This window comes from Rutidosis leptorrhynchoides, chromosome 1 (assembly GCF_046630445.1).
Source record: "Rutidosis leptorrhynchoides isolate AG116_Rl617_1_P2 chromosome 1, CSIRO_AGI_Rlap_v1, whole genome shotgun sequence".
NCBI classification, from domain to species: domain Eukaryota; kingdom Viridiplantae; phylum Streptophyta; class Magnoliopsida; order Asterales; family Asteraceae; genus Rutidosis; species Rutidosis leptorrhynchoides.
Genome location: NC_092333.1, coordinates 632,580,770 through 632,593,476, shown reverse-complemented (window position 1 = coordinate 632,593,476; position 12,707 = coordinate 632,580,770). Strand labels below are relative to the sequence as shown.

Genomic DNA, 12,707 nt, shown 5'->3' with positions numbered 1-12,707 from the left:
TTAATGTCGGTTACCAGGTGTTCACCATATGAATGATTTTTATCTCTATGTATGGGATGTGTATTGAAATATGAAATCTTGTGGTCTATTATTATGATTTGATATATATAGGTTAAACCTATAACTCACCAACATTTTTGTTGACGCTTTAAGCATGTTTATTCTCAGGTGATTATTAAGAGCTTCCGCTGTCGCATACTTAAATAAGGACGAGATTTGGAGTCCATGCTTGTATGATATTGTGTAAAAACTGCATTCAAGAAACTTATTTTGTTGTAACATATTTGTATTGTAAACCATTATGTAATGGTCGTGTGTAAACAGGATATTTTAGATTATCATTATTTGATAATCTACGTAAAGCTTTTTAAACCTTTATTGATGAAATAAAGGTTATGGTTTGTTTTAAAATGAATGCAGTCTTTGAAAAACGTCTCATACAGAGGTCAAAACACTCGCAACGAAATCAATTAATATGGAACGTTTTTAATCAATAAGAACGGGACATTTCATGTTGCTTTCCTAATACAAGGTTAGCAAGTGGGTGACACAAAACTATAAGTTTTGAGCTAAAATTTTCAAATCTGAAACCCACAAAACCCACAAAAATATTTTGCAACACCGGTGAAGGGTTATTCCGGAAAACTTATCTAGGATAAAAGCTAGAATGAATTTTCAAAAGATCAAATGTTTTCATAAAGATCCAATTTCCAAAAGGATCTAAATTTTTATAGTCATGTGGGACTGTAAACCACATCGTTACTACCGTTGTTCATACCGCCATCTCAAAATCACTAATGTATAAAGTGTGAAGAATAAAGAAGTGATTCGTGTGATTTAATTTCAAGTTCTGTATTGCTTGAGGACAAGCAAAGTTCAAGTGTGGGGATATTTGATAGTGCTCCAAATGAACATATATTTAGTAGCAATATCCTCCCAATATGTAAATTATTTAGTTGTAATTGTCCTATTTTAAGTTGTAATCGTTTATATTAAATAAGTGCGAAGACAAAAGGCGAAAACGATGATTTGAAGACGCAAATGACCAAAAAGCTCAAATGTACAAGATACAATCCAAGTGGTTCAATTTATTGATAAGAAACGTCAAAAAATGACAAAAGTACAAGTTGCGGAACGCAAAGTACAAGATATTAAATTATACGAAAAGGCATTCGAAAATCCGGAACCGGGACATGAGTCTACTCTCAACGCGCGACGTAACGGTGCAAAAATTACAAGTCAACTATGCACAAAAATAAAATATAATATTTAAATAATTCTTAAAATTATTTATATATTATATTATTATTTAATTACGTCGACAAGCTAAGATCCAAAAAATTGTGAGCTGAAAAATCAAACTCCACGACTCGCGGAGTTTGAAGGCCAAAAACTCCACGACTCGCGGAGCAGCCAGATTCCAAAATGCCTATAAAAGGCCACGAGCTTCTGCAGTTTTAAAAATATATATAAACATAATAATAATAATACTTCTTAAGATAATATATATATATATATATATATATATATATATATATATATATATATATATATATATATATATATATATATATATATATATATATATATATATATATATATATATATATATATATATATATATAGCATAGGTTAGTTTTATATTAGATTAGTTTGGGTTATGTAAAAGTTATTTTTACGGGTTTTGAAGTCGAAATTCTGTCCGTGTAACACTACGCGATAAATACTCAATGTAAGTTATGTTCTCCTTTTTAAATTAATGTCTCGTAGTTAAGTTATTATTATGCTTATTTAATACCGAAGTAATCATGATGTTGGGCTGAAAATATTAAAATTGGGTAATTGGGCTTTGTACCATAATTGTGGTTTGGATAAAAGAATGACACTTGTGGAAATTAGACTATGGGCTATTAATGGGTTTTATATTAACTAAACAATACCTTGTTAATTTAATATACAAACTTATAATTTGACGTATTTATATATAACCACGTACGCTTGACTGGGTACGGTGGGCGGGATATCAATAAATACCAATAATTATTCATTTTACCGGACACGGAACTGGATTAATAGTTAATAGACTTGTTGAAACAGGGGTGAATTACATTCAAGGGTAATTGGTGTAATTGTTAACAAAGTAGTAAAACCTTGGTTTACACGCAGTCGATAACCTGGTGTATTCATTAAACAAAGTATTAAAACCTTGTTACAATTCGAATCCCCAATTAGTTGGAATATTTGACTTCGGGAATAAGAATAATTTGACGAAGGCTTTCGCTCTTTATATTTATGACTGATGGACTATTATGGACAAATCCGTATGGACATATTAAATAATCCAGGACAAAGAACAATTAACCCATGGGCATAAAACTAAAATCAACACGTCAACCATCATGGTTACGGAAGTTTAAATAAGCATAATATATTTTATTTCATATTTCCTCGTACTTTTATTTATTGTCATTTTAATTATTGTTATTTATTTTATATTGTTATTTAAATATCGTCATTTACTATACGCTTCGCTTAAAATATAAATCGACAAACCGGTCATTAAACGGTAAACCCCCTTTTATATATTATTATATATAATTATATATATTTTGTACAAATATAGTTGTTTAAAAATATAGTGTGCAATAAGCCCGCTTCCTGTGGAACGAACCGGACTTACTAAAAACTACACTACTGTACGATTAGGTACACTGCCTATAGTGTTGTAGCAAGGTTTAGGTATATCCCATTTGTAAATAAATAATTAAAACTTGTGTAATTTGTAACGTATTTCGTAGTAAAATATAGTACTATCACGTACCCCCACGCTACCACATCAGATAACTACTCGCTAATCATGGCAACAATATCACAAAGAACAATAATGGAAAAAATTATATAAATACAAAGCATAGAAGTACCAGTAGATTAAACGAGTTTCGAATACAAAAGTGACAACTTCAAACTCCATACTGCTCCTAATACAATCTTCGGCGTTCTTCTCCGGGTACTAGGGTTTCCCGCACGGAGTCGAAGACCTTGTAAGTATGACTAATATTGTAGAAAGAGAGAGAAAGAAGTGAATTGAAGTGTGTGTAAAAATGGATGACAAAGACCCTTTAAATAAAAGTGAAATTGGCCTGCAAATGGCTAACAGGACGTTTGGCAGGCTGTTTGGCAAGCCGTTTGCAGGGGCTGTTTGCAAGGTGGCCCGTTTCTTGTGCCCATTTGCCTTGGCCGTGTGGCAGGCCGTTTTTCATAGTGGCAGGCCGTTTGGCAAGCCTTTTGCAAGCCGTTTGGCCTGCCCTGGTTTGCTGAATTCACTGCATCGTAACTTGATTTCTTGTCTTTCACCGTTTTCGCTCTATAATCTTCGTTTTAGCTCCGATTCTCTTGATTCTTTTTGCACCGTCTTCGTAATTACTCATTCTTCAAATTTAACCGACGAAGCGGGTATTTTGGCGATAAAGTTTGGAACTTTATTGTTTTTGGGCCTTAATACCGAGGTGATAACGTGACTTTTTAGCCGATATCACATCTCTGAACTCGGTATGGACATGAATGTGCTAATATGCCTGATAACTGTTTCGGAGAGACGTCTGAGGACTGTTATGACTTATCTAGTTACATCCAATTGTATGATTCGACCCTATTGCATGTTCTTGTTTGATTGTTGCTTTAGGAATGTTCTTATCGTATATTGCATATACCTTATAGGTTCTTATCCTTATTATTATCAATTTAACACTGCAATGCCGTATAATAATTAGAATTAGTTTGATCTTCGTAGAATGATGATGGGAATTTTAGTTCCTTTAACTGTTTTGTCAACTTAACCCGACGGGCTCCTGCCGTTTGTAACAGTGTTCATTCAACACAGCACTTTGTTATTCCGTCTCCTGATAGATAACGAGGGTTAGGATTAGAACATAACTTCTAGCAGCATCTAGTGCTTTACTAAGGATAATCTCAGATGTTCAGACACATTCCAAAGTGTAATCTTAGTGACATATCTGTCTTTGCTCAAAGAGAACTCCGAGAGGTCAAAGACCAATAGGCTTGCACGATTGGCTCATCCGATCAGATCTTTACTATACTAATTAGAGTCTTAACCTAAACATAATTACCTTTCCCTAGCCTAAGCATATACCATGGTCAACATTCCCTTGATCTGCAAACTTCGGATATCTTTTCACCATTTTTACTTTTTCGCAGTTATGACCGTTAATTCAAAAACAAACTACTATCCTTTTATCCAGTTAACTTAACCGAAGATAATTATACCCCTGGAAATTAATTCGTTAAACTATTAATAAACACGACCCTAGGTTAACTTACGCTTTCTACCTTAAGAAGTTAAAAAGAGGATTTAGGCTCTGCACAATAAAAAATCAGTTGGTACCCTTTCGGGACTTGCTTAATCAACCCAGTTACACTACAAACGAAACTGAATATTATGGCAATACCATGGTGCATGCTTAGCATTTAATGGTTAGCATAGTTGGTATCTCTGCTAAAACAATAATTTAAAATTATTTTCATGCGCCCTTTCAATTTATTGGAGACTATTGATACTCGCTAAGGTGTGCAAGTTACGATTAACCATTGGTTTTATAGTTTAATGTCACTCGTTATATGCTAGCACCTAACATCAAACTTGGGGGGGGGGGGGGGGCTTAATGATACGCTTACTCACGAGCATGGCGCTCATGCGTATCACGTGCTTGCATACGTTTACTGCGCCTTCATTTTAGCTTGCGCCTAGACGAGGTGCGTTACACATACGCCTTAGCGCATAACATACAATCTTTTCTTTATTTAACTAACGATCTTATCCTTGTATAATTATAATCCTTCCCCAAATCCAACTACGATATATATGGAATTGATTACGAGGATCTAGGGTTTATAAAAGATATCCAGGGTTTAACTATAAATACAAACCCTAACCTCATTCATTAAACACAATACAATACATTTCTGATAATCGACCTACGATCCACTCAGAAACTGCAATTTGCGGTAACGACCTACGAAATCACCCACGACCATTTTTTACGGTAAAGCCAACGATGGTGGACGTGTTTTAACCACTCTTTCAAAGATCTTCATCTCGATTAGGGTTATACACGGTAAACTGGACCGGAGAGTTAAAACAAAAAGTCCTTTCCATTTCAATCAACATGTATCTGACCAATGCATGAGATACATGTTCGATCAGCGACGAAGGTTTGAAGTTTTCTTTGGTAGTGACGACGAAGTCGCGGTGCGGTTAGTAAATAGAGCTATGTGTAGCGATAAAAAAATAGGATCTATTGGGCTTTCACCTGAATTGACTTCACCTTGGACATTAGAAAGGGCTTGCTGCTGGTTCGGAACTCGATCCCCCATCTATATGAATTGATTTACAACACCTATTCTCAAGCAACTAAAAGAACTAAAAGGAAGTGCTTCTATTAACTTTAAAGAGTGTCTCTCATGTCTGGCTCGATATGAACAAGGTAGGCTAGTAGGTGGGAAAGCTTCTGTCCGACTAGTAGGACATGTAGTTCACTCCTTAGTCATAGGGCATGCCCGAAAACAATTAACAACTTCTTAAGAAAAGAGGACGACTTAAGACAACAAGAACTACTAAAAGAAGTAAGTCACTTGCAAGTCCAGCAAAAATTAAAAGAATGAAAATTGATGCGGTCTTGAAGTTCGATGCGTGAAAGGTTTTTGTTGCAGAAGTTGCGGCTAAAGCATCAGTTCATTCGAAATGGGCTCTGGTTTAGACCTTCGCTGAATAATTAAAATCACTAATCAGTGTGTGTAACTATGTGTGTGTGTCTATTTTGTTATTGGTTGGTGGGAGATCTGTTTTGAGTTTATTCGAATAAGAGCTACATGTTGAGATTAATGTTGTATGAGTAAACTTTAGATTGGAGTTGTAAATATTTATTAATGTAGATGAAGTACACCACATCATAGTATTTCTATCGTATTATTTACCAAGATGGTGTTTTTGTGTGTGAAAGAATCGGGCCTGAACTGAACATTCTCAAAGAGTTTTGGTATTGTTTACGATCCTTAATTTCTCATATTTCTCGGCTCCCTAAGCAAACAAAATAAAAAGTGAAAACGGACTAGACCAAAATATTTACATATTAAAGATCTAACTTGTTCACTTTATCTTTCTTATTTTAATAATCCATGGATGAATCTTTATATCTATAATTAAAATAACCAGAAAATGTTATTTCGTTTAGTCGAGTTTACGAATCTTTAAATAACTAATTCGTATAATCTTGCTCGCGAATTTTTAAGAAGACATACAAGTTCGTTTAATAACGAACATAATCATACTTGTTTACTCTAGAATGAATATTATTGATCGTTTATTTATTTTATACAGTATTATGACAATGCCTATAATTCATTTTTTCAGAACGTATATTATTTCATACATGTATGAATATGCTATTCACTTTCATATATTGTATACGTATAGTTTTTAACTTTTCATATATCATATGATTATGAATCGTGGAGATTTTTTTCTCAGAACCGAAATGAATATTCAGAAACTAAATCGAACCGATATTATATGGTCCGTTCCTCTATTCGACTTTTTGCTATAAAATGAACCTCAGTACGGAACTGAACCAAGTTAGTTTGGCCGGTCTCGTATCATACACAACCCTAATTGAAAGAATGAAAGCAGTTAAAAGCTGATAACCGCTGAAATAAATTGTAGCTGCAATGAGGTGAAGTGATAAAATACAGCTAGGGTTTTATCTAATTGTATATGTATGTATAACTGGGCCTAGGCCCTGGGCCGGTTGGATTGCTATTTTTATGGACCGGTTCTTGAAACAAAAAGAAACTAACAAGACTGCCTCAATACGCGTGAAAAATTTAGGCTCCATAAAAAACTGGGCTTTGTGCAGCAGCACTGTTTCACAGCCCGTTAGTGGGGCCTGCTTCTGTTTTAAGTTTCTTTTAATTTGTATTATCGTTTGATTCATAAACCAATAAATTCTTTAAAGGCCGAAGAACTAGTAGAAAGCCCACTAAAAGGGGGACACCTCCAACACATATATTATATATTATGAGTATATCATATCATTATGTTATTATGTTTATAAAACAGTAACAACATTTTTAAAAGGTTTTTTATTACAGAGTTCTTTTTTGGATTTTCACTACACAATTTTAATTTTATTTTAAACGACGGAAGATGTATATATATGTATTAACTCACTACACATCTCAGTAATAAGTGAATTTAAAAGAAAGTTTTTCCATTTTTATTCTCTTAATACGGAACAACATATAATCATGAAAGTACTATATACACTAGTGTCAAACCATATCAACTAATCTTATTAGTTTTACTAAATTAATATGGACCAGTCATATATGTAGGGAAATATTTGAGGTGAGTGGGTGCTACTGTTATATATATAGAGAACATGGAAATAGAAATCATAATTATATATTTGGATGACAAGACAAAAGATAAACAAGATTAGTTATGATTTAACTGGCACTTATGAGATATGCATGTGGTTATGTTTCCTTTACATCTTAATGCTACAATAAAAGCTCCTCACATCACTGACTATCAGTGTTTTATTTATTTATTTATTTATTTATTTATTTATTTATTTATTTATTTATTTATTTATTTATATGATCAACTTTGTAAGTGAATATGGTTTTCATTGATATGATATCACGTACAATGTCAGAATATATACACACAACCTTGATATCTTTGCCTAACATACAATGATATATCTATGGACATAATATATTTGCTATACATAACATATTGACTTTGACCAATATTCTATATATATGATTGTGTATTTTGAGATGAGATATGCAGAGTAATATCACGGCTAATACAGCCCCTCAGTTTGAGCGGGAGAGAGGGCGGACGTTCAAACTGTCACGGAATTCTTCAAATAGAACACGAGGTAAACCTTTAGTAAATATATTAGCGATCTGAAAGCGAGTGGGAATATGAAGCACTCGAACCTGTCCACGTGCAACTTTCTCCCGGACAAAGTGTATATCCATTTCAATGTGTTTCGTACGTTGATGTTGAACGGGATTACAGGATAAAAAAATGGCGCTAACATTATCACAAAAAACAATGGTAGTCTTCAATAGAGGACATCGAAGCTCTAAAAGTATATTACGTAGCCAACAGAATTCAGACACAACATTAGCAACCCCACGATATTCAGCCTCGGCACTCGAGCGGGAAACTGTAGGTTGACGCTTAGCGGACCATGAAACCAGGTTACCTCCTAAAAACACACAATAACCGGATGTAGAACGGCGTGTGTCGGGGCAACCACCCCAATCAGTGTCAGTGTAGGAAACCAAAGACGAAAGTGAGCTCTTGGTCATGTGCAAACCATGAGAAATAGTACCCTGAAGATAACGTATAATGCAACGCAAGGCTTGCATATGACACTCTTTTGGATTGTGCATGTGCAAACAAACTTGTTGAACGGCATAAGAGATGTCAGGCCGAGTAAAAGTTAAGTATTGAAGAGCCCCGACTAAGCTACAAAATTCAGTAGCATCAGAATAAGAAGGACCGTTTGTAGAGCTCATTTTACCATTAGTGTCAACCGGAGTCTTAACGGACTTGCAATTTTGCATACCCGCACGACTGATTATGTCTTTGGTATATTTTTCTTGACTTAAGAAAAGTCCATGATCGCTACGAGTAACAGAAATCCCAAGAAAGTAGCTAAGAGGACCTAAGTCCTTCATGGCAAATTCACTAGCAAAAAGAGACAACAAATTAGTGCGTAGTGAAGTCGTAGATGTAACGAGAATGATGTCATCGACATATAATAATAAATAAGCAGTGTCGTGTCCACGGTTGTACACAAATAAGGAATGATCCGACTGACTATGGTGAAAACCAATAGATGAGGCAAATGTGGCGAACCGTTGATACCATGCACGAGGAGCTTGTTTCAACCCATATAATGAACGCTTAAGTAAGCAAACGTGATCCAGATTGGTATTATCCCGAAAACCATAAGGTTGGTACATATAGACAGTTTCGTTTAAAGACCCATGGAGAAATGCATTCTTGACATCTAATTGATTGGTGTTCCATGACTTAGATAATGCAATGGATAACACAAGTCGAATAGTAGCCGGATTAACAACCGGACTAAATGTTTCATTACAATCGATACCAACTGTTTGTGATCGCCCATCACCCACTAAACGAGCTTTGTACCTTTCAAGTGAGCCATCAGATTTAATTTTGTGCCTGAAAATCCACATACTACGAATAATATGCATGTTAGGGGTCCGCGGGACAAGTACCCAAGTATTATTATTATCCATTAAGGCTTTGTATTCATCGGTCATGGCCATGTTCCAATTGGGGTCAGATAAAGCTTCTTTGGGTGAGCGTGGAATGGATGAGACAGAGGTAAGTGAAGATAGATTAAATTGAACTTTAGGTTTATAAACACCGTTCATGCTACGTGTTGTAATAGTACGAGTGGGGGTGGTGTAGAATTATCACTAGAATCAGAAGGTTGTATAGGATCAGTAGGTGATAATGATGGAGAAGAGGAGTTCGAAGCATCAGTGGTGTTAGAAGAGGGTGGCGAATTAGGCAGAGAAGAGGTGGAGGGCGTAGGTGATGCTGGACAAGTTGTGGAAGTTAATGGGCTAGTAGTGATGGACGAGCTTGTAGGAGAGAGTGGGCCTAGAAACTGTGGGCCTGTGATTGAAATAGGTGATGGGCTTGGAATTGAAGTAGAAGGGCTGGTATGTTGTGGATTAATTTTCATGAGATGGTTTAGAGTATAAAACGAAGGTTGAATTGTTTCAGTAAGAAGTCGATAGTTAGATGGTTGAGCTTCGTGTATTTTGGCAAATGGAAAGGTGGATTCATCGAAAATGACATGAAGAGATATGATAAACTTTTTGGTTGAGAGATCATAGCATTTGTAACCTCGGTGATTTGGTGGATATCCTAAGAAAATGCATGGGTTGGAACGTAGTTGGAGTTTATTGAGAGTGTGGGATGGTAATAATGGATAACAAAAGCAACCAAATGTTCGTAAGTGAGAATAAGAAGGGATACGATGATATAGGCATTGAGTTGGTGTTTGAAGATTAAGAGTTTTGGTTGGTAGTATGTTTAGAAGATATGTGGCCATTTGAAGGGCATGAGGCCAAAAAGTTAACGGGAGAGAAGCATGAGAAAGTATAGTGCGCATAATATTGTTTATAGCTCGAATTTTTCTTTCTGATTTACCATTTTGTGGTGAGGAATATGGACACGAGAAACGAAATTGCATGCCATTGTCATTACAAAACTTGTGAAATTCTTTGTTATTGTATTTGGTTCCATTGTCACATTGAAAGCTTTTTATAGATTTCTGAAATTGTGTTTTAATGTACGCACTAAACTTTAGAAAAGTAGAGAAGACTTCTGATTTGTGAACGAGAGGGTATGTCCACAAAAAATTGGTGTGGTTATCCAAAAATAGTATATAATGACGGTGACCATTAGTACTAGGAACCGGAGATGTCCATAAATCACTGTGTATAATATCAAATGGTGATAAAGTAGTAGAGTTGGAAGAAACAAACGGCAATTTAACTTGTTTACCAAACACGCAAGATTGACAAACTGAATTTAAAGACTGTTTATTACATGAGATAAACTTTTTATTATTAAGTGAACGTATGATTTCATCGCCTGGATGTCCAAGACGGTGATGCCATAGGTCTGAAGATAAAACAGCAAAAGCAAAAGGTGGGGATAAATGTTGCAGCAGAGAGTTGGTAAGTGGATAAAGATCACCCGTACTATCACATCTCAGAACCGGCGTGCCCTGCGGAAAATCCTTCACAGTAAAACCAAAGGGATCAAATTCTAAAGATATATTATTATCGGTGGTTAAACAACGAACAGAAATAAGGTTTTTAATTATATTTGGGGAGTGAAGAATATTTTGGAGATAAAGTGGACGAGAGGTATTAGAAATAGTAGAATTACCAAAATCAAGAATAGGGATGCCATGGCCATTACCAACAATAATATTTCTACGTTGCCTTAAGGGATAATAAGACTCGAGATTACCTGAGTTCGCATTTTCACTGTGTGAAGTGGCGCCGGTGTCCATGTACCAAGTATCTTCTGGAGGATTAAGTGTCATGGTATGCAAAGCGCTTTCGATATCAGTTGGACAATAACCCGAAGACATAGATGCGTTGCTGTAATTTGCTTGAGAGGGACGTGGGCCTAAAATACCAGCCTGATTGGACTGATTATTGTTACTGGGCCGAGCCCATTGAGAAGTAGGAAATGGGCAAGGTGGGGAGAGCCCACTGAGAATTAGATGCCCAAGGTGGATACTGGTACATCCAAGATGGATAACCATTCCAGTTGTTGGCGTACGAATTGGGGGAAAAGCTCCTCCCACCTCGATTAAAATTGCTACGTCCTCTTGAGTTTCCACTTCGAACACCTCAAAAATTATTGCCACGTCCACGACCGTGACTGCTATTGTACCTATAACCTTGAGAATTATTGGAGTAGGTTGACGAATTGGAGTTACGATCGACAACCGGAGAAGACGATTGTGTAGTAGCGGGCTGTTGATTGATGGTGGCGGTTAGGGCGGCATCGGTAAGGCTTAAATTGTTGTTAATCGCTTGTTTCTTTTTACGGGTTTCCTCTAATAGTAATTTTGATCTTGCTTCATAGAAAGAGGGTAGGTAAGTCAATTGGGTGAAGTATGTACCGACTGTGTCGAAATTTGCATTCAAACCGGCTATCAATTGAAGAACCATTCGGTTATCGGAAACCTTATCACCAACATTGCGAAGTTGATCAGCGAGCACCTTGATTTCCTGACAATAGGCCGAACAGTCAGGGAAATCATCAAGACGAATCGTGTTAAATTGCCTTTGAAGATACAAGGCACGAGAATTTTTGTTATCTTGAAACGTGTTCTGCAGACGAGTCCAAGCACCTGCTGCAGTAGTTTCATCTTCCAAAATATTGCTTAACAGGTCATTAGAGATGGTGCCATAAGTCCATTGAAAGACTATGGCATCTAAACGATGCCAGAGTGCATCTTTGGTTGGGTTAGTGGTGGTTGTAGAATCAGGAGAACCAGAATCATCTGTTTTAGGAATGATATGGTCCAGCACATCATAAGCAGTGAAATGAATCTTGAAGAGATGAGCCCAGGAGGTATATTGTGCATCTTTGATATCGAGGGTGATAGGGATTAGATTCTTGATGTTGGAGATTGAGAGGGCTGGGTGATACAACTTTTCGGCCATTGAAAATTGTTGAGTGAAGAAAAAGAGAAGAGAAGATCTGCTAGAGTTGTAGAAGAAAAAGGAGAAAAATAGCCTAGCCTGATACCATGTAAGTGAATATGGTTTTCATTGATATGATATCACGTACAATGTCAGAATATATACACACAACCTTGATATCTTTGCCTAACATACAATGATATATCTATGGACATAATATATTTGTTATACATAACATATTGACTTTGACCAATATTCTATATATATGATTGTGTATTCTGAGATGAGATATGCAGAGTAATATCACGGCTAATAAACTTTTTTGTTTGTTTTTTGAACGGCAATATCGACATCGAATGCTCTCATTTGTTACCGACGCACACGTTAGAAGGAAA

At 35.8% G+C, this 12,707-nt stretch overlaps 1 protein-coding gene across 1 annotated transcript; it reads right to left on the bottom strand.

The window, feature by feature from the left end:
* Positions 1-11,511: 11,511 nt before the first annotated feature.
* Positions 11,512-12,333, bottom strand: LOC139849004 (uncharacterized). The gene has a single exon (XM_071838684.1). The coding sequence runs from the start codon at positions 12,331-12,333 to the stop codon at positions 11,512-11,514; it is 822 nt and encodes a 273-aa protein (XP_071694785.1).
* Positions 12,334-12,707: the final 374 nt, after the last annotated feature.